A 22,998-nucleotide genomic window follows, 5' to 3' on the forward strand; every position below is an offset into this window, starting at 1 on the left:
GCATCTTTTTGATGATTATGTTTCTTCAATAGATGGATAAATTCTTTGATTTGGTACGCTTGGTCGTGGTGAGCGTATTTGACCTTGCCTTTCTGTTGTCATCGGCGTGGGAGCGAACGTTCTTATGAAAGGTTGTTCAATTATCATGTCTGGATGAGAGGTTTGTTCTCGTGCTGGTATCATGTTCCTCCTCTATGCTCTTGTCGTATATTTTCGTCTTTCGGCTTCTGCGGATACTATCTTTAATCTTCGCGAAATGGTTGCATACAATGAAAATCCGTAGGCATACGAGGAAGAGTATGAATTCAATCACTGATAGGCTTATGATTTTCAGCTTGTCGAACCATGAGTACATATGGTTGATTTGATTTTCTTGTTGTTCCGTCATCACTATATCTCCAACAGAATTAGAGTTACGTTCTTGCATTCCACATACCAGGACATTTAGGATATTTAACTGCTCCATCTCCACTGTTTCGTTGTTTTTGTTCGGATCTCCATTTAAATTTACTAAAGGTGTTTCCCAAAAACAATCAGAGTAAGGATGAATTGACCATCCGTCTGTTCGGATGGTACACTTCTTTCCTTCGTAAGTAAAGAACGGTTGAAATCCACATTTGGTTTCAGTTGCCTAGATAAAAATTCTTTTTGCTTCACATTGTTGAAATGTCATTGCTTGGCAAAAACCTTGTAGTCTTGTGCAAATAGGTCGGTCTAACGCTGCTGCAGCTAAAATTCCGTTGGTTTGGGCCAAGATAACTGCTTGTGCCCCTTTAATTGCTGATAGTTGACAATAAACGTCCGGAATTTTTTTTGCGAATTCGTTCTCGTGTTCTGTTTCAATGCTGATTTTATATTGTCCGTGCATTTTATTTATTTCGTATTTAATTTTGTCATTGAACTCCTCGATGTTTTTGGGTAGGCTGCTTTCCGAATTTTCGTCACTTACGATCATCAGTTTCTTATCCAATGAATTTATCAGGGAAGCGGCTGATAGTAAGTTTTGAGTTTCGTTTTCCTCGATGGCCTAAATTTGATTTTCTTCTGATGTAAACGTTATTTCTGTTGTGACTAATGGGGTCTGTGTTGATGATAGTGGTGTCGTTGGGTTTTCTTTCGCCGTCGTTGTACTCGGCGTGGTTGGAACTGACTGGCGTGTTTTCGTTGATGCTGTTGTTGTGGATGTTTTTTGTGATGTAGTGGGCGTTGTTGTCCTTGACGTAGGCCTAATAGTTGTAATAGTTGTTGAAGTCGAGGTTACTTTAGTAGTTGTCGTAGGCCTAGTAGTGGTTGTGGCTTTAGTGCTTGCTGACGTGATTATCGGCTTTGTGATTGAATGGGATTTTGTCGAGGATGATGCTACATTTCGCTTGGTTATAGATTTATTAGCTGTCGTAGGTTTATTGGCTGTTGTCGTTGTTGTTGGCTTACCTGTTGTTATAGTTTTTGTTTTTTGGAGTTTTCTTGTCCTCGTTCCGTTGTTTTTCTACAGTTAGCTACTGCAGCTTGTGACCGTACCAGTGAATCATTGCTATTTATCAGTGTTCTTAATTCCTCTTGCCAGCTCGTCCACTCGGTGTCACAGTCGTGTAGTGTCAGTTGTCTGCCAACTCCATGTTGTGTTAAACATTTTTCATTTGGTGCCTTTCCATTTTTTAATAGACCCCAGGCGATCATATCCCAGATAATATTCCCGCTGCCATGATTACTTTTAAAATTCCTCCGAATAGCGGTGAATTAATTGTTGTTGTGATTGCTCTCCGTTGTCCTTGTTGTATTTCCTGCATTTCCGCTAGTGTTGTATCCGCAAAGTTTTCTAGGATTTCATGATTACAAGAAGAGGTGTTTACAGTTTCAAAGACCCATTGTTGCTCTGCGCTGTATTCTTCGTCCCTGCATTCTGCCGGTATGATAGTTTGGTATGCTCCAAGTGTTATGCAGAAGTGTGATTCTTGCGCGATTGATTAATAATTTTGTTAATCTACTATCCACCGTGTTGAATATTCTGAACAGGTGGCTGCAACCAGTCCATTACTTCTCCTTCTGTGATACTAACTTCGCTGTTCTGCAATCGTATCGTTTGGTCAAAGATTTATTCGAATTCTGATCCCGATGGAAGTAGGTCATCGTTGTTCAGGCGAAGTGAGCTGTTATCGGGTTGCTTTCTCCAGGTTTGTAGTTTATATGGCGTTGTGTATTACGTTCTGTCCTTTTTCCTCGATTCCGATTGCTTGTTGATGTCCCATTCTTATTGATCCCCAGGCATACGATATGCTATGTAGGCGTTTACCAGTGCCTGAGTCTTCAAGAGGGGTATTTAGCAGAAATGTAATTTCCTGCTGGATTGATCTCTTTTGCTTGGGCTGTTGGAGTTTTCTGGAGTCTTTCCACACTGATGTATCCAGGTTCGTATTTTGTAGGCATGTATTAATAGTAGTTTTGAACATCTCGTACATGTATTCTTGTAGTTTCCGGAGGAAAAATTAGGTAGGTTAGCGGAATAAAACTTTGTAACCTTGTGGTGTGATGTTTCGATCTGGTTTGCCAAGGAACGAAATCTCGATCTGGCGATTGGTGTCGTATAGACGGCTGGTGTTTTCGTGTTCCGGCATTCTTGGAAGTTCTAGGTATCCGTATCCTTTAATCAACATTTGTGAGCATGAATTATTTGTTGTTCTGTCTCCCCACACAACTGTGTTTTGGTTCTGGACGAAGTGTCCTTCTTGCTGGGTGGTATTCCACGGTCCAAAAGGGCTTTCAACTGGATCGTCTGGTTTTTCCTGTCGTAGCGTGATTTGTTCAGCTACACAGTTGAGGGTACGGTATTCTTTTATGGCATACCATTTCCCTTCGCCTGTCGGAGTTGCTGAAGAAATGGAAGAACGTCTAACAGCTAAGCTCTCACACTTCACAGGTATGTGTTGATCTTTACATTTAAGGAAGACCGGCCAGCTTATTCCATTGATTTTCAGGGAAAAACCTGGATTTGTCTGATAAGACGACGAAAACCAATCTTAAACGGAAGTTGATGAAATGAAGAAGAAATTAAAAAGGAAAAATAAGAAGAAGAGGTCCTGAATTCCCATCTTGCACGAGCCACCAAGGCAGCATCTGTGTAATCAACCTCTGGTCTTTCAGCGTTTGTCAAAACAGAAATCATTCATCACACTGCCAACACCAATTTTCAACAGTGAAGGCTGGCTAGTTTTCAGGAAATTTGATTTTAGAAAACTATCTAATCTCTCACCCATTCTGAAAATGACCACTTTAGATTTAGTGGCAACGATTAAAATGAAAAAAACTTAAACCAACAGTGAAAATCTTGGTAGGCTAAGTTGAAGTTGAGAATGCAAGAAGCATTGAAGAGAAACAGGCATGAAATGGGGCTCTGCAAATGGTTTCAGGTAAACTTTCAATGTGGCAAACATATATTTGTAAGATCTTCACTTTTGGATTCATTTTAAAAGATTTAGTGTCTTCACTAATAACAGACCTTCATGGTGGAAAATAATTAAAACTGATTTGTCATCATTAGTAGCTTTGTAACCGTAAAGTGCAAAGCTTCCTTATATCTCACTGTAGTATGTGATGTGTAATTAGGTAACCAATAGCTGCTTGAAAATGTGCATAAGGGGAAAACAAGACACGAAGAACGTCAAATATCATTTATAATTGCTGGGAAAATGCGAATTCTTACCAGAGACGTAGATGGTTCTTTCGGACTAAGGTGAGGTTATTCTTTAACAAAAGGTTGCTCTTTAACAAAAGCCATGCATTAACTATTGAAGTTTGACTTATAGACGTTCCTACGTAAATTGTACATTCTAGTTTTGCTCGAACTAGTTATTGCTTTGGTGAAAAGCGCTCCTAGCCTAAATAACAGTCAGCAGTCACCACCTGGCATAGTTATAGCAGTAGGTTATGATTTAATATATTTATTGGGCTCTTTGTAATTGTGAAAAGAATTGAAAATGTGATAAGGAAATAAATGGTATGAGAATCAATATTGAATTATAATAGTCTTTTTTTTTGTCCTGGCCTCAGACGATAGTTTAAGTTTGTAATATTATTCCTATCAACTTTATTTATCAAATGTTGATTATGATAACTAGTCATCGTGTTAACATATCTTTGTCCCCAGCAACCACAAAAACCCGCGGAACTCATTCAGTTTCCGTATTCACAACGAATCAGTGGTCTTTACCTATGGCATAAGCATCGACAAAGGGAAGTGATAAGGGAGATGGATTGGGGGTTGGAGGAATGATCAAAGAGGGTTGACAGAACCAGGCTAAGTGCGAAAAACATATATTTCTTATATTATATTTAAAGACGTGAGCGTTGTTCAATAAACCAAAATTGTAAAAAATGAGCTTTATGTAACGGGATATTAGCAATAGATAAATACTAATATAATCCGAAATCAGAGTGCTACCGAATAAATAACCAAAGATGAACTAGCGTACATACGGTAACATTGTTTGATCTCGGCAAACCTTATAGAAGGTCACGGTTTCAGCACCCTTTGTACATTCCAACTTCCACGGAATAGGAGGTGGGAAATACATTTTGGAAACAAATATAAAGTTTGTAGGAAAATGAAAATTGAGTGGAGGAAAAGGCTCAGTCCAATGGAGAAAAACGTCCACTTTTAAATTTGGAAAAAAGTGGGCCTTTTTCGTATGGGTCTTTTTCGTATGGGCCTTTTTGTCGGGCCTTTTTCGTCTGGGCCTTTTTATCCGACCTCCGTGTCTTCGTATGTTTCGTACCGTCTGTCTATTTTGATGTCATTGGGGAGTCCTTGGTTGTCTCCAGAAGAATAGGAAGAATGGGCTGTGTTGCAGTGTTCATTCTTTCACTGTGTTGTAAGCGAATGTGGAAGATATTTGTCCCAATTTTCGGGTTCGTCCGTCACATAACCAGTATATCACATACCATAACCATAACCAATAAGTCATATAGGGTCCTGTTGAATCGTTCTGCTAATTCGTCTGTTTGGGGATGGTATGCATTTGTTCTTATTTGTTTGATTTTGAATAATTTGCAAATTGCTTGGATTAAGCTCGACAGAAAGTTAGTCCCTTGATCTGTTAGGACGACTTCGGGGGATCCATATTTGGTTAAAATATCATTAAACAAGGCTCTAGCAATTGTTTGGGCAGTTCGATTTCTCATTGGTACTGTAAAAACGAAGCGACTGGCATAATCTGATAGGACTAAAATATATCTGAATCCCTTCACGCTTTCTTAAATTGGACCCACAATATCCATCGCAAGTCTTTCCCACACCCTTTTGGCTGGGAGCATAGGCTTCAACGGTGCTTTACTTTCTCCCACAGCTTTGCGTTTTGCACATTTTAAGCAATTTTTAATATGTTCCGTTACAAATTTTAGCCTGGGCTAAGTACGAAAAACATATATTTCTTATATTATATTTAATGAAGCGATAGTTGTTCAATTAACCAAATTGTGAAAAATGAACTTTATGTAACGGGATATTAGCAATAGATAAATACTAACATAATCCGAAATCAGATTGCTACCGAATAAATAACCAAAGATTAACTAGGGTACATACGCTAACATTGTTTGATTTCGGTAAACCTTATAGAAGCTCACGGTTTCAGCAACCTGTGTACATTCCAACTTCCACGGAATAGGAGGTGAGAAATACATTTTGGAAACAAATATAAAGTTTGTAGGAACATGGAAATTGAGCGGAGAAAAGGGCCCCCTTTAAATTTGGAAAAAAGTGGGTCTTTTTCGTGTGGGCCTTTTTGTCGGGCCTTTTTCGTCTGGGCCTTTTTCTCCGGCCTCCCCAAGCGGTTGTTAGATGAATCACAGGTTTAGCCAAATGCAGTGGTTACCAGTCCAATATCCTTAACTATTTAAATCAATTCTGCTTGTGTAGGTTTTAATAGACGGTACTGAACGGTGTGCGTTTTAATCTAATGATTTCATAAAACACAGTCACTTTGGGATTGAAATGGTAAAATTTACCAAAATTGTCAAAAACAGTTTTCCGATGCAAACTTAGAAAGGATAGCCAAGCAGCGGTTATTAGATGAATCACAGGTTTAGCCAAACGCAGTGGTTACCAGCCCAATGTCATTAACTATTTTAATCAAATGTGCTTGTGTAGGTTTAATAGACGTTACTGAAGTGTGTGCGTTTTATTCTGATGATTTCATAAAATATAGTCATTTCTGGATTGAAAAGATAAGAATTAAACAAATTTTTGAAAAACAGGTTGCCGGTGCAAAGTTAGCAAGGATAGCCAACCAGCGGTTGTGAGATAAATCACAGGTTTAGCCAAAAGCAGTTGTTACCAGCCAAATATCGTTAATTATTTAAATCAGTTTTGCTTGGGTAGTTTTTAATAGACGTTACTGAAGTGTGTGTGTTTTATTCTAATGATTTCAAGCCTTCATAACTGCAGATGGATTGTACCAGTTCCGCACTCTCCCTTTTGGTCTAACTAATGCCCCTGGAACCTTCCAGAAAGCCACGTCATAATTTACTCAGCAACCTTCCAACAACATTTGGAAAGACTTCGTTTAGTGCTGGGTTGCCTTGTGAAAGCTGGTTTGAAACTAAAATGGTCTAAATGCTCATTCCTAGATAACACTTTAAAAGTTTTGGGATATCTGATTTCAAAAGACGGTGGAGCACGAGATCCTCGAGGCAGTCTCGAGTTTCCCATCACCTAGTGAAGGCCATTCAACGACAAATAAAGTTAAACGAGTGCAAAGCATTTTGGGCCTATGTTCGTACTATCAACGTCATATCCAAAGATTCGCTTCAATTGCACGCCCACTCACGTCACTCACGAAGAAAGAAATTCCGCTGGTGTAGGGAGAAGATCAGGCCAACAGTTTCAATACCATGAAAAAAGCGTTCACTTCAGCTCCAGTTTTGGCCCATCCCAACTACGACTTGGATGGAAATTTTTGGTGGCCGATGGAAATTTTTCCTGACGCCTGCGGATACGGGATAGGAGGTGTACTAGCCCAGCGCATAGAAAAAGCAGAACGTCCCATAGCGTACGCCAGCAGTTTACTGACTAAATCGGAAGTGAATTATTCGATAACTGAAAAAGAGTGTCTTGCACTAGTGTGGTGTCTCTCCAAGTTCAGATGTTTTGTGTGGGGCTGCAAAGTGAAAGTTGTTATAGATCATCAAGCTCTATGTTTGTTGATGAGCAAAAAAGACCTAGCAGATCGTCTAGCACGTTATAGCTTATCGCTACAAGATTACGATATAACGATTGTGCATCGCAGTGGAAAAACGCATGATAACGTAGATTGTCTTTCAAGAAATCCATTACTAAAAACAGAATAGCTAGAAGACGACCGCTGTGTCGTCATAGGGGCACTAACGGATGACCCAACACTCTCCGAAGAAGAAAGCGAGTCCCTAGCAGACAAGAAAAAAATTTGCAGCAATTGGAATCAGCTAATTCAGAAACTCCAAAGTGGAAAAACGAGAGTAAAAAATTTTGTGCTGCTTCATCTGATCAACAACCTCAGGCTGATCCAGAAGAAACACCAATTGAGCAAAGCAACGCGTCACCAGCCAACGAGGAAAACGACGTGGTCACACCCATTCCGGAACTAATAACGCCAACTTCAACCAGAAGACCCACCCGTAGCAGCCAGCTATCATACTCTACTGGTGCCGTTTCTCATCTTTCTGCTGGGACCGCTATCAACCAATTCACTGATCTTGAGAAAAAATGCTATGTTCAAACAACAAACTGATGTTTCCTTCAGTGAATCATCGTGGACCATCGTGACAGATCTTGATTTGGAACTAGACGACACAGCAACAGCATACTTGAAACAAAAGGTAGCCCAGCAACAAGAAGTGGCAGAAAAATTGAAGAATGAGGGCTCACGATCGGCCAGAAGAATCACCAGCAGAACGCAAACAATCCTGAAAGGAATAGAGAATGTAGAGGACCGATTGACAAACATCAGAAAAGCCTTGAATACTAACCAAAGAAGTCGTCGAAGTCTCGTTGACGGTGGAGGATCAATCCTGAAATGGCTGTTTGGAGTGTCAACACAAAAAGATTTAGAAGAATTAAACAGTCTGATACAACTTGTTTCTCGAGATCAGAGAAGTAATCCACATTATCGATAAACAAGCAACAATAGTAAATGAATCACTTTGGGAGTCCAGAACAAATGCAAAACTCATCAGAGAGCTGCGAGGCCAGTATTCCATACTAAACAATGTTCAAACAAACCTCATAGAGAGGATGGTGAACATAGAACAACTAGAACTAAATCACTTCGAGTATTACATCCAACTGGACGAAACGTTTGAAGCGATGAATAAGATCTTGCTGTGGCTACAACAACTGGCGCATAGTCTCGACGTTGGCTTTAGTTTGTTAGCCAACGGGCATTTGGCACCACAAATCGTCTCTCCAGCAAGATTCAATAAAATTATTAAAATGATAAACGAGCAACTACCAAGGGGGTGGTCTATTTCCGGTGATGAGCTTTGGGTCGCCTACCGAGAGTCAATTGCCACCGTGGCGGCCATGGAAAACTCGTTTCGCCCCTTCATACATGTTCCCATTTTCGATCACGCCCAGCAGTAAAAGCTCTTTGAAAGTATCAACCTGCCGGCAGCCACAGATAACGAAACGCATGATGTCCTGTTCGGAAATCTACCAGACTACCTTCCTGTATCTGCCGACCTCGAAACATTTCTAGAAATATCCAAAGAAGATGTTAAAGATTGCAGCAAAATAGGACGACCATTGTGTAAATTTCATATCGGCATCAGCAAAAGAACAGCCCGTAAGTCTTGCGCAATAACTGTCTTTTTAAATGATTCACCCCGATTCAACACACAATGCAAAAAGAAGTTGATAGCCTGGCGCGGGCCTGAAGTAGTTTACATGGGATCCAATCAATGAGTCTACTCAGCAACAAAGCCGCACGAGATTGTGTTTTCTTGCCCAGCGGGAGGAGAGCAGCCACCTTTAAGAACAAAAACGTTACCAGCAGTTGGAATGTTTGAACTACCTTTGGGATGCACCGCTCGAACCGAAGAATGGGTGTTCCCAGTCAGCATGGGAAGAAGTATAATGGCGCCAAAACTACAAACAGTTGTTTTACCACCAGTAAAAGTTTTTGCTCAAGATGTCCAAGCAACCGATGGCAAAAAGCACATCTTCGTCAAGCTTCCGCAGGAAAATATTTCATCAATAGACATCATCAGTCAGCTGCTTCACCGCAACGCACAAGCAACGCTATCAGCTGAATGACAGGAGAGCAAATCCATAATTTAATTGTGGAAAAAGAAAAACAAAAAGAATCTTACCTGGCGGTATGCACTCTCGCGAAAATCTCCAAAAAAACACGATCAGTCTGTGTTAAACGGCTACAATGGCTCCTACCGGTAGTATACGTGACTTCTTCAAAACACACTAGCGCGTATTCGAACCGGCGAAGATTATCCAGAACAGAGTGAAACGTGAACTTTTTTGTTTGGAGGCAAGGAAAAAAACTAAAGATGGAAGGCAGCAGTTGAATTCTTATACTTCGTAGTATTGTAGTTTGTCTTCATTGATAACGGCTTATCAATTGCTTATTATAGCCGTCTTCTTAGTCTTCTATCCCTTCCATAGTTCTAAGAAATCTTTTCCGATAAAAGCTGATTAAACCTCCCTAATGCGACCTTGCTTTATCGTATGTTTACACATTGCTGTTGTTAGTCATTTCCTACTAGCCCTGACTAATGATTTTTGAAAATCACGGGTTTTTCCAATATTTTGTCATGCCCTTGATTTCTTTTTTATGATTGTTATTACAGTCGGGTCGCCTGTCTTGAAGAAGGGGAACCTGTCGCGAGGGGAAAATAGTTGCCGTGGTTATTATTTCTGAAAAGACGTGACAAGCAACGTTTAATTTGCGTAAAGTACGGCTTCTCATGAAAAGATGCTTTAACACGCAGATAAGCTAGTAAAAGATGGTTAGTCTTAGAATTTATGTAACCCTAGAGATGGGGCTCAGCGTAAAGTAGTGGCCTAGGACGTTATCGATCCCAGTGTATCTGGAGCGGCGTGATGCTACTCTTATCGCCGTCTATCGACCACGCAGAATGACTTGGCGGCCTGGGACGCTATATCGCAGCGTATATAACCGTGAGCAACGGTTAAAGTGGTTTCAAGAAGATTATCACGTGTTGTAAGGTTAGTCGCCGCGGACAAACGGAGACGCGGGCGATAAAACGGACATGAATAATAAGTGCAAAATTACTTGTAATGATGCGATGATGCCCCCGGAGTGAACGGCAACGAAAGCGACGGCAAGCGAGTACAGGACCTTCGACCGGCTGGCAAGACAACTCAACGGGGTCCTCCTTAAGGCCGGGTAGATAAGGACGGCCAACGAGACGGGCGATAGCAGCTCAACAGGGGAATTCCAGTCGGGCAGACGATGACGGCCAGAAGGATCTCTCCAATCCACCTTCCTAGCTTTGTGTCTGCAAGGTCCGATAAACCTTTTATAAATGACTCCCAGTGCGGCATTATGCTTGCCGACACTGGCTCGTCCCATCCGGTCTTGTATATCCAGACCTTCTGCATTCTAATGTTTGCTATCACCGTCACCGGTGATACTAGACCCAACGGGTCGGATACCTCCAACGCCAGGCTGAATAGTTTCCTCTTCGTTGGCCTTTTGTTCATTTCCTCTGCGTCTTCTACTACTTTGGGGGGCTTGAATCGAAATGAATCTTCGGAGCCCAAGTTACTACCAACGCTTTTACTATTTTGTCTGAGTTACCTCCCTTCGTAACTTCCTGATTCTGGAATTGTAGCGCCTGCAGCTGTTCTATTAGCTCCGAGCCGTTCGTCATCCACTTTCTCAGTTCCATCTTCGCTGATCCGCATACTTTCTTGGCCTGAGTTATTAGTTCGACCGCTTGAGGGATAGTGCTTGCTCCCTCCAACCAACCCACATATAACTGTACCCATAACTGCTCGACGAACTCGGGGCAAGTGTCTTTGTGCTTATCCAAGCATTTCAAGAAGACTACCCGAAGAATAAACGGACTACTCGAGAGTCCAAAAGGTACCCTCTTGCACCTGTATTCTACCCACTCCGGGTTACTGGTGAGCCGAACCGTCGAACACCGACCTGATTTTGGTTGTCGCTGCCTCTATTTTTATTACCGGTCTGTACGGCAGATATGTGTACACTCCCGTGTAATTTTTATCTGCTACCTCCATGTAGCCTCTCTCTAGGTACTGTTGAAAAACTTCATGGTAGGCTATCTTGTCCTCTCGCTTCATTCTTTTCAGCAGCCCTGTTAGCCTGATCGTGGCTATGTCTCCATCGACCTTCTATTGTTTTTGAACGGGAATAATACCTCATACCTGCCCGTCTTGTCTTTCCCTATCGATCCTGATATGTTTTCAAGAACCTCGGGTCCTCATGTGATTCCCATGTGTTCTAGGGCCCAGAATTCCTTGAAGCCTATCATCGCTTTCTTTCCATCGGCTTGAGCAATCGCGTTTGCCTATACCTCGTTCTGTCCGTTCGATGTGGGCGCGCCCATAACTACCCAGCCCAATTTACTGGCGCACGCCACTGAATCGTCTGGACCTTGTCTTGTTTGATGCTTTAGAATCCTGTCGTTACGTATTCAACTGCTGTAGCCCTTATCTTTATCTTCTCGTGATTCTCGGGTACCACCCATACGCTGTACGTTTTCAGTACGGTGCTTTCTGCGTAGTTTGACCCGAAAGTATTCACTTTTAATTCCGTGTAGCGAACACTCTAAGGACCATGCAACAATTTATGAAATTAGATTAACTTAATATTTGGTACCTTTAAAATACGCTAGTAGGAAGCTAAATACAAAGTGATTTCACTAGTTCTTTTATTTGAATTGTCGGCACTTACAAAAAAGACGTCTGCTTTCGTCGAGTGGAAATTAACAAGGGTCGGCCATTACCGACATCGGCCACTAAGAAGGCTCTGGCATACACAAATAATAATAGAAATAATATAACTAAATATAAAAAATAGCAGGTCGTCGAACGGGCCTTCCGAATCTGGAAACACCATGGTTGTTGTCTTTTTGGGAATCCGCAACATCCTCCCCGCCGGAATCGCCAGCTCCTCCTGCGATTCCAAATTCTTCTTGCGGAGTGGATTCTTCTTTTTCTTCTTGGATTTAGTTTTCTCTTTTCCGCCGGCTTCAGCGTCGTCGACTGGTGTGTGGATATCGGCTTGCACTTCTAGAGGATAGACAGTCTGGATGCCTCTGGTGGTTTCCTTTCTCGATCGTAGCCGTAGGGTAACAGCTCTCACCTTGCCGTCGTAGCCAGGGACCAATTGTGTAACAATGGCCGTCGGCCATGACACTCGCTTGATGTTCGGCTCTTTTAACAAGACGACTTCGCCAACACGTGGGATTCTCGTACCCTTGCCTTTGCGACAGTAAAATCGCTTAAGGTCGGACAAGTACGAGTCTTGCCAAAGCCTCCACCATGTTAGTGCGTGCTCGCTTTTTTGCTTATCCAATTCGATGAGTTCGTGACAGCTCATTTTCGTAGAGTCGGGTGACTGTGTTGTGGGACCAGGTTGTCTTCCAGTCAGCAGCTTTTGCGGAGATAAAACTTCAAATGATTGTGCGTCTCCAGACACATAAGTGAGAGGCCGTGAGTTCACGATAGCTTCGATTTCGACCAAAATGGTGTGAAGCTGGTCGTAGTTCACTTTCATTTTCCCCAACACTTTCCTTAACGGTTCTTTAACGGAGCGCACCATTCGCTCCCAGAATCCGCCCCACCAGGGAGCTAGGCTGGGGGAGAATTTCCACTTGATACCCTTGCTTGACAACCAGTTGGCTAGGGTAGGATCTTCTGATATCAGTTTTGCCGCACATGTAAATGTTGACGCGTTGTCACTGTAGATAATTTTGCAATCTTCTCTGCGCGACATCATTCTTCTTTACGCGTGCATAAACGTTTGGGCAGTCAGATCGGTCACAAGTTACAAATGCACGGCTCTTGTGACGGCACAAGTAAACAAACACGCATACATTTTTTTCTCTCCTACACGAGTTTTTTCGATATCGTTCCCTTCACTGTCTTTTTCGATTTGGATGACTTCTTCTAAGACGTACATTGGTCCGAAGTAGTCAATCCCGATGACTTCAAAGGGTTATGCTTTCTTGGTGCGATCCAAGGGCATTGAAGCCGTTTCTTCATTGAAGGGACGCGATTGCACTCGTTGACACTTCACACACTGTTTAATAGCACTTTTTATCCGTTGGCGGGCGCGAATGATGCAAAAACGATTTCGTGAAAACGTCAGAGTGTTTTGGACACCGGCATGTTTCCGTTCGACATGATGATATTGGATCATCATGTCCACAATCTTCTCGTTTGCTGGGAGAAGAATCGGCGGGGCGATCAGCAACTCCTTTAAGGCTGGACCTACTCTTCCAGTCACTCGAATCAGTTTTTCTTGCGCATATCAAATAGGTCTTAAGGTTTCCATGTTGTATAGCAGCTTGTCGGCTTTCCATTTTGAAGGGATTCGTACAGTTCTAGAAATGCCCTTTTCTGCATAGACTTCAAAATAAAGTTTTCGGCGGTAGCGATTTCGTGGACAGAGAGACATGGTATCCCCTTTCCTCTGACCAATCACATTGCCTTGCTGAGAGAATCCTTCCTAAAAAGCCTAAAAATCCAGGCAATTGTTCGTAGAAACCGCAGATAACTGCTTGCCCTTGATGCCAATGCATCAAACCAATCCAGACTACTGCTAACTGCAAGACTTTCGATCTTGTTTTGGATCTTGCCTCAATCTCCATCGACTGTATTTCTTCTGATGTCAGATTTCCTTGTTGCGGCCATTGTTTTTCGTCATTAATCAGCCAGGATGGACTTCCCCACCAAAAAGAAGTCGCAATCAATTTTTTGACTGTGGTTCCTCTTGATGCGTAGTCTGCTGGATTGTCTTTCCCAGGGCAGTGTTTCCATTCTTCTGGTTTGGACCTTCTTCTAATAATAAGCCTCAACTCTGTTTCTGACAAACAGTTTCCAACGGGTTGGCTCACCTTTTATCCACCCTAAAGTTGCCATTGAGTCTGTCCATAGATGCACTTTCCATTGGACCTTGTCGATTGCATTGACAATTCTTTCAGCTAATACACAACCGAGCTCGGCACTAATCAATTCTAGTCTCGGTAGCGTTACCTCATTTTTCGGAAGTGGCGCTGCTCTTGTTTTGCAACAAATTAGGCGAATGAAATCTGGATATTGCGATTTCGCGTAAGCCACTGCACCATATGCTTTTGTCGAAGGGTCACAAAATATGTGCAACTCTTGCATGTGCTTGTTGGGTCCCAAAGACATCATTCTTGGCACTTGTATCTTCTCAATATTTTTGAGATTTTCAACTATTGTCTTGAATTGCATCTCCGTGTCTTTGGGCACTTCATCGTCCCATCCAATCATGACTTGCCACAATTCTTGAAAAAGAAGCTTGAATTGTAACGTGACGGGTCCAATTAGTCCAAATGGGTCGAACAGTTTCGGCGAAATTTTGGCGAAGGATCTTTTCGTCAAAATTTTGACTTTTGTAGCTGCGTCTACAATTACGTCAGATTTGAAATAAAAGCAATCTGTGCTTGTATTCCATCATACACCAAGTACTTTCTGCGGGTCTAAGTTAAGACACAAGTGTAAGTTGGCTGAGTCTTCCGTTAAATTTTGTTTTTGTAGATATCTACGCAGTTCATTGTTGTTAGTCATCCATTTTCTTAGGTCCATTTTTGCGTCTGCAAAAAGCTTCAATACAGTTCCGATTACGGCCATTGCTTTTTCTACTGTAGACGCATTTGACAAATAATCATCTACATATAGGTGGCGTAGGATTTGTTGACTGCTTTCTGCTAACCCGCCTTCATAGGACTCTAGATGTTTTTTCAAGAGTGTCCTGAGCAATGCCGGGCTACACGTGAGTCCGAATGGTAGCCTGTTCCATTTGTATAGTTGCAGCGATCCTGGGACGTCTTCGTCTTCTAGGTAGAATCTTAACGCTTCCGCGTCTTCTTAGAGTAGCTTCACCATGAGAAAAACTTGTCTGATGTCGGCTGTCCAGGCGATTGGATTGAGCCTAAACAGTAGTATCACGTCAAGAATGTCTGGGTTTAGGTTGGGTCCTTCTTCTGGGCAATCGTTGGCGCTGAAACCTGTTTTCGGTTTTGCTGAACCATTGAAAACAGGCCTAACTCTGCTGGTTGTTTTGTCTCTTCTCACAACCGGATGATGGGGAAGGATAGTGTAGATACCCCCAAATGATGTATCTGCTCTGGAAATGAACCTGAATTCTTTCAGTTTGCCAAATTCGGCTTCATATGATATCTTCATTTCCTTATCTCTTTCCAATCTTCTTATCAGCGCCTTTGCCTGACCCTCTGACATGGCTACATTCTTGCTCAGACGATTTTTGTTTTCATTCCATGGGAGTGGTGCCACATAATGCCCATCTTCATCTTGAATGATGGAGTCTGTATAGGATTTCCACTGGATAGATAGTGGAATTTTTTCTAGTTCATCCAAGCTTTCCAGCTTCCACCATGTGGCGAAATCTATTTCGTCAGTTTTCGGGTCCGTATCTTCTTCCAAATTTTCTGGTGTTCCTAGTTTTGCTTTTAAGAGAAAGCCGATTGCCGTGTTAGACGATATCGCCAATGTCTCATCTTGCCCTAGTAATAACCATCCAAATTTGCTTTCTATCGCTCGAATACCCGTTTTCGAGACGATCTGTTCTGAGCCGAGAACCTTACAGACTTGATTCGCTCCGATCATGACGTCGATTTGGCACGGTCTTGCTCTTCCGCTTAGAATTCTGTCATCTGCGAGTTGGTATCCTTGATTCCAAAGTTAGCTGACGAATTCTGTCTTTTTTGACCAGCAACCTTTCCGATTTCGTGCTGCTCGATCGCTTCTAATTCAATCTTTTCGGCTTGTGGGATGATTCCTCGAAGTCGCAACTTTTTTACGCTCCGTTCTTTTTCTGGATGCATGTGTCCCACTTCTTGCAGCTTCAGAATGATCTTCCCGACCTCCTGTAGTCCTAGAGTTTGAGCCAATTCACTCTGAATTAAGATTGCATTCGATCCATGATCGATATAAGCAATAGCTTTCAGACATCCTTTTGGGCCCTCCACTATTACTGTTGCCGTTTGGACGTATACGCCACCAAATAGAGGTGCTTCTATTGAAAGAGGAGCGTCATCTGCTACCTTTACCATTGGAGATGCTGCTACTGTTGCCGTCACCGATTTCGGATTAGCTGCCCTGTTGCAGATGGCCGTGTGGTGAACTTTTCCGCATTTGTAGCACTTGCTTTTGCTCCAACACTCTTTCACTGAATGATTTTGTCCAAGGCACTTCCAACACCTTTTTTCTTTTTTGACTTGTTCAGTTTTCTTTTCTAGTGTGACATCACAGTTGGTCGGGGGTGTTTATCATTACAAAATAAACATTTTCTTTTTTCCAAGCTAAATTGTTTCCTGTACCTCTGATTTCTTGGGTATTCAGTTGCAGTCCCTGTGACTGCTAACTCAGCTGCCGTTGGCGTTGTTACCAACGTAACTCGTTGTTGTTGTTTCTCTGGTGCCTCTGGTTTCGTCTTCTTCTTTTCGTGTTTCTCTGTGGAATAGGCATATTCCCAGTCTTCAGCTATTGAATCAATGAAAATTAAGAGATCTTTCAATGTCTTCTGTGACCGTCTGGTCTCTCCGTGCCATCTTGATATTAGCTCAATTGGCAGTTTTCTTGTGATGATGTCCATAATGCTTCATTTTGAGCTGTAGGCTGTTCTAGGTTACCGAGGTTTAAAGCTTGACCCATTGCCTTGTCGTGTAGTTGTCGTAAGCCTTTGTGGTCGTCTTGACGTTCTACTTTTTTTAGTTCCGTAATAGCAATGTAATGGTCTGTTTTTACCGATCTCGGTTTGTTGTATTTTCCGTTTAGGATTTCGATTGCCATGGCGGAATTGTCTTCAGTTAGATCCAAGTAAGAAATTGCACCAGCAGCTTCCTCCGTTATGTGTAGTTTCAATCTGCTAAATTTTTCGATTGGCCTCATGGATTGGTTTTCGTGGATGAGCGTGCAAAAAATCGCCCACCAATCCCTCCATTTGTGTAGATCACCGTCGAATTTGTTTTTTTCAATCTTGGTTAGCAGATGTGCTATACTCAAAGCGTTTGCAGTCGGTTGCAAAGTTAGTGCGTTCACTGCAGGAGCAGTATTCGTAGTTGGAGATCTCTCCTCTTCAATATGCGCAGCGACTTGGAGGACAGGTTCTCTTGGTTGAGGGCTTCGTCTGCTCTCAGCTGGTCTTCTTTTCCTCCAATCGATGTTCATTTTTTGAAACCGGTTGATGAAGTCTTCATGTTGTTGAAGATATTTCTCCTGAGTTTCGCCTTCCAAAACAGGGATGAGAGTCTGGTAGTGCTTTTCAAGACTTCTCATTCTATCTTCGGCTAGTTCAAAAGACATCTCAGCTTCTCGTAACCTGTCTTCTTCGCATGATTCATCGTAATTCTTCAGGTCCTTGTGAGCTCCTTTTCTAAAACATCAATTGTTAATACGATGGCTGCCTGTGTCAACGATTTCTTGGTAGCCATCTTGCTGTTTGAGTTTCCAGGCTGTCTGAAAAATGAATCTGAAAAACAATTATTGTGGGATATCCCAAGGCAAGTTTCCTTTATGAGAAAGCAACACGAAAATGGATATAGGAAAGAAAAACAAAAGGAATGTATTTTGCGATATCGCACCAGTTTTACAACAAAGGCTAGCTGTCCTTTTCTTCTGTCACCAAAATCTTCTTGATTAAACAACCATCAAAATTAAAACATGAAGCAAAAGAATTCTTAATTGTCTTAAAGTAGTTTCCTCTTCTTCCTTAGTAGCTCCTTAGTAGTCACCTTCCAAAATTTGGAGTACGTACTCTCCTTCAGGTTCTTTCTTTTTCAACGTCACCACCTGGCCCTCTTCGCGATCTTCAGTTTGTACCTTTACTTTTTCTTTCTTTTCTTCTGGTACACCAGCTTTGTCAGAAATAAGGTTGGCAACGACGACGTTTCTGACCTGCCGTATGGGGTACGTTGGTTGAGGCGCAGGACCTCGTGTTGGATGTACCAAAGGTCCTGATGGAAGGCGGATATCTGGATAAATTTTTTCTTCTGGAACTACAGGCTCTGGTTGGCGTAGATGACTTGGTTTGAGCGATTCTAGATATCTAGCCCGGTCGGTGTTTGACTGAATGTTTGTGACTCCAATGGCGCCAACTCTTGGCAGATACCGGCTTGCTACTGCGTAGAAGCCCCTCTCGTAGTAGTCAAGCTTGTCATCTATTGACACTCCAGGGGGTAGAGGTTGATATTCCCTAGTAGCAGTGGGGTGAAGAGGTGCAGGACGTTCCACAAACTTAACTTGCGCATGAAAATACCCAAGCCTTCTAATCTTAATTAAATACTGTAAGAAAGGTTAGTGACGGGTTTTAAATGTAAATCTAAACTTAATTTACGTTGAGCCTTTGGGTATCAGCCCAAGTGAGTGGCCCGTATTCTCTGTTCATGGCTAAGATTTCTTGAAAAATAGCTGTGGGGAATGTAATGGTCTGTCAAACAGCGCCCCTAACGGCATACACAAATAATAATAGAAATAATATAACTAAATATAAAAAATAGCAGGTCGTCGAACGGGCCTTCCGAATCTGGAAACCCCGTGGTTGTTGTCCTTTTGGGAATCCGCAACATTCCGCTTTTTCTTCGTCCTGTCCCCTAAAAATTTTACTCTACTATTTTTGTTTTTCCCTTGAAGGAACGCTGTGAACGTTGGCAGTCCGATCGATGTTGCCTGCGTGCAGTTCACACTCGCGTCTATCGTTACCGATCTGTTTGCTGATCTCTGCGGGAATTGTGATCTGTTTGCCCCGTATTGCCTCTGTCTCGACAGACATAGCTTGGGGCTATGGTGAATGCTGCCGCAGTTTCTATAGGGCACTCTTGCTACACAGTGTTCTGTGCTGTGTGATTTGCCCAGGCATTTCAGACAACGATTATCCCGTTCACATATCGCCCTTCTTGCTTGTGGTGTATTTACCGTGCATCTATGGTGAATGTGGCTCTGTTGGCAGAAGCAATAGGGCATCATCCATTCTCCTCTTTCAGGGGTTTCCATCCTTGTGTGCTGGGCATTCTGTTCCCGATTCGACGTGCCTTCCTCCATCTCTCTGAGCCGGATTTCTCTATCCAACTCTTTGAGAATTGCTTCTAACGTAGGTTGGTCACCGCCGATCCACTTTTCTCTCCACCATCGCGAGGTTAGTATTTTGGAAGCGCCTTCAACACATCCCCCGCGGTGTATGCTCCGTATCCGCCTATATCCACTTTAAGACAGACTAGGGCCAGCTTGGCGTTCGTTAGCCCGTCATATACTTTTTGCAGCTGTTCTGTCGTCGCTGCATCCCCTATTGCTACCGCCACTATGCTTCTAATCTCATTCATATAGTGTACTTTTAATTTGTCATTATCTCGGAATCTTTGCTGTAGTCTTTCCATGGCTGCTCTGTACTGATTTTCATCGAAGTGTATATGTGAAATCAACTCTGCGGTTTTGCCTCAAACTTATCCGTAGATATTGGAACTTCTCCACTTCGGTCAGCCTCGTGTCAGCGTCGTACGCAGCCAACATTGACTTCCAACCTTTCCAGGCTGTGATTTCTCCGTTAATCGTCGGTAGGAGTAACGCTGTCCTCATTACCGACGATTGAGTCTCGTTCTTCTGGTTTTTCTCCCTCAATTTTTTCATTTTTCCCTTTAGCTTGTCCTCCATTTCTCTGTTTTTGGCTTTATCGGCCGCCATTGAGACTGACGGTAGCTTCTCATTAATCGCCACTATGGCCATCCGTCGAGCTACGGCTTTATCTATATATTTTTCTTTGCTTTCTGCGTCCGCGTCCACTAAGGCTATGGTCTCGTTTAGCTTTTTTTTATCAATCCTCGAGTTGCCATAGCAACTCAGATCGGGCTTCGCATGCCAACATTTTCCTTTCCTTTTCCTTTATTTAGCGGCTAATTGTTTCGCAATTCTTGAGTCTTTTGTTTTATGATAGACACTAATGGATTGATGACATGTAAGATCGTGCAGACGCTTTTCGACCGTGCTACCTGTGGTGTCGCCATTTTTCTCGCGTTGTCCCGTTTTTTTTTTCTTGAGTTCAATAGATCATTTTTCCTACATTATTTCGTCGTTCGTTTCATTTCGTTAAGTTCGCTTTCGTCTTTACACGAGCTTAGTTTTCAACACCTCGGTCTTCTAAAAGTTCTTCCAGCGTACCTATTGGAGAACCGGCCCTTGACGACGCTCGTAAGGGGTCTGACCGTCTTATTGGGCTATTCTTCAACTCTGTATACTATCTTCGATCGTTTTCTCTACGATTGTAATTATGTCCGCTCTGACGCTCTCTGGTCTTTTCACGATAAGTTTTCTTGGGCCTGTTCTATCAGTTTTACCGCTGAACTCAGTGCTCCGTTACTCCTTTCATCAATTTGCTTTACCAACTCTGTGATTGCGACCAGTTTCTCTTCTAAATCTCCCTGGCTCGCACTCTTTTTTTTCAACTCCTTTGGTTTCTTTGTCGTGTTTAATGCAATCTCCTGGTCTCTTTCCTCTACTGTATCAATACACTTATGTATGCCGCTCTGGCAAGCTGCAGTTACCCGAAAGGCCTGGCCTATCTTATCGAATTTTTCATCAATCATCGATGTCTTCCAGGCTGTACTCTTCTGGCCCTTCTGTCTCTGCGACCGTTTGCCTTGTCCTCCTTGTCGGGGCTGACATTTTTTTTTCGAATGAGAAAAGAGTTTTTTTGTTTTTCTTTTAACTTTTTATTTTCAATAACCGAGATATATAACAAATTATAACAGAGTAAAACGACATTTAAGCCGAGAACGATAATTTGAGGATCTCGTCCCCGTCGGACGCCGATACGAGTGCTGTTCTTGCCAGTCGCTTCGACAGCTGTATGCTCAACCTTTCTTCTGGCGATATCTTTTTCCACTTCTTAGGCGTTTCCATTGTTAACTTCGTTTTGTTGGTCTGGACCGGTTCCGTTGAGGTCTGCGAAGTCCCTTATCTCCCTAGTCAGCGCCGTTGCGGTCAGTGCCGGGACTGGAACTTGGATTGTGGCGGGCAACTCTTTAATGCCTCTTGTTCTCTCCAGCGCCTGCTCCCGTCATTGAAGTTCTTCTTTATCTCGTCGTAGTTTACTTGTCTCTAGTAAAAACCGAGCGTGTGCCTCGGCTTCCTCCGCTGCTTTTTGGGCCGCTGCTATTACCGACGAGTGTAATTCTCTGACCTAGGTCAGAGGCAAAAGTGATTCTGGCGGCGGGACCTCTCCAGACAAGTAGCGTGAGGCATAGGCGTCGTGTTCTATTGGAAATTTGGCAGTCATAACCAGTAGAACCTTGAATGAATGGTAGTCGCTTTCCTTAATACCAGCAGCATAAAATGCATCTATGGTGGCAGGATTCGATGCTCCTTCCTCCACTTTGGGAATCTTGGTCGTATCGAACTGAACGCCCAACAAGCGACAGGGCGCAGCGAGCACCGGTCCGTTTCTACGACCATCTCCCGGGAGCGAAGTGATGCGCTAATGGTATTGTCTGACGATTACCATGGGTCAGAGCAACTTTTGGAGTTCATCTTCAAGTGGAACTTTGATTTTTTTGGGCCTTCCACGGGGTTTCGTCTTGTGTAGTGATTTTTCTTTGTTGTTAGGTCCTGAAAAAGTTGCACTCGGTACCACGGCGGACTGAAATGGGAAATTTGTAGGTAGGTCTATCAATGGCATGGGCAAGCTCAGCTCGTCCGTTGTACGAACTGATAACTGAAAGAAAAGCACGAAGGATTAAAGTCAGGCATCCAAGCAGGAAGAAAATATTTCATCAACTTACATTTGCGTTCAAGGTGTTGTGGATTCTAAAGAAGACAACAACTACGGGGTTTCCAGATTTGGAAGACCCGTCAGAAGACCTGCGGTGTTTGACATTTAGTTATATTATGTATTATTTCTGTATGCCACCAGAGGCGCTGTTTAGCATAGCCTTCTTGGTGGCCGATATCGGCAATGACCGATTCTCTCTGAATTTCCCCCCTGTACTAAGCAGACGTCTCTGTTGTAAGTTCAGTCAGTTTAAATACAAGTGTCAGTGAATCTTCTAAATCTCCCTACCAACGTATTTAAGGTATTAGTTGTAATTGGGTCTAATTTAACTTTCTCCTTAGTTTTAGAGATACGTTACATGGTCCTTCGAAACCATTTTGAACTGACGAAATCGTCCAACTTAGACGATTAAACTGCTTGAGTGCTACACTCACACACGTGTTGAGCAAGAAACACGTGTTAGGAAATTTTTTGGCCACTATCTTAAACTAGTGTAAGGGTTTAAGTCTTTCTTTTACATTACTAAACAACCATTTCATTCCCCACAGTTAATTTTCAAGAAATCTTGCAATGAATAGAGAGTACGGGCCACTCACTTGGGCTGATACCCAGAAGTTTAACGTAAATCAAGTTTAGAATTTCATACAACTACCCGTTACTAACTTTTCTTAATAGTATTTAAGTAAGATTAAGAGACTTGGATATTTTCACGCACAAGTTAAGTTTGGGGAACGTCCTCCACCTCTTCACCCTACACCTACTAGAGACTATCAGCCTCTCCCTCCTGGAGTGTCAATTGACGAAAAGCTTGACTACTACGAGAGAGGGTTCTACGCTGTAGCAATCCGGTACCTGCCAAGATTTGATGCCATTGGAGTTACCAACATCCAATCAAACACTGATCGAGCCAGATATCTGGAGTCGTTAAAACCACCACATCTACGGCAGCCAGAACCTGTAGTTCAAGAAGAGAAAATTTATCCGGACATCCGCCTTC

At 42.6% G+C, this 22,998-nt stretch overlaps 2 protein-coding genes across 2 annotated transcripts; both read right to left on the bottom strand.

Moving 5' to 3' along the window:
- Positions 1-11,667: 11,667 nt before the first annotated feature.
- On the bottom strand, positions 11,668-12,971 carry LOC130687038 (uncharacterized). Its single transcript, XM_057510198.1, has 3 exons — positions 12,067-12,971; positions 11,980-12,002; positions 11,668-11,801 (listed from the first exon to the last, which is right to left on the bottom strand). The coding sequence occupies exons 1-3, from the start codon at positions 12,969-12,971 to the stop codon at positions 11,668-11,670; spliced, it is 1,062 nt and encodes a 353-aa protein (XP_057366181.1).
- Positions 12,972-15,091: 2,120 nt separating this feature from the next.
- LOC130687046 (uncharacterized) lies at positions 15,092-15,850 on the bottom strand. Its single transcript, XM_057510209.1, has one exon. It carries the CDS (start codon positions 15,848-15,850, stop codon positions 15,092-15,094), a length of 759 nt encoding a protein of 252 aa, XP_057366192.1.
- Between the last annotated feature and the right edge of the window lie 7,148 nt (positions 15,851-22,998).

This window comes from Daphnia carinata, chromosome 8 (assembly GCF_022539665.2).
Source record: "Daphnia carinata strain CSIRO-1 chromosome 8, CSIRO_AGI_Dcar_HiC_V3, whole genome shotgun sequence".
Taxonomy (NCBI): domain Eukaryota; kingdom Metazoa; phylum Arthropoda; class Branchiopoda; order Diplostraca; family Daphniidae; genus Daphnia; species Daphnia carinata.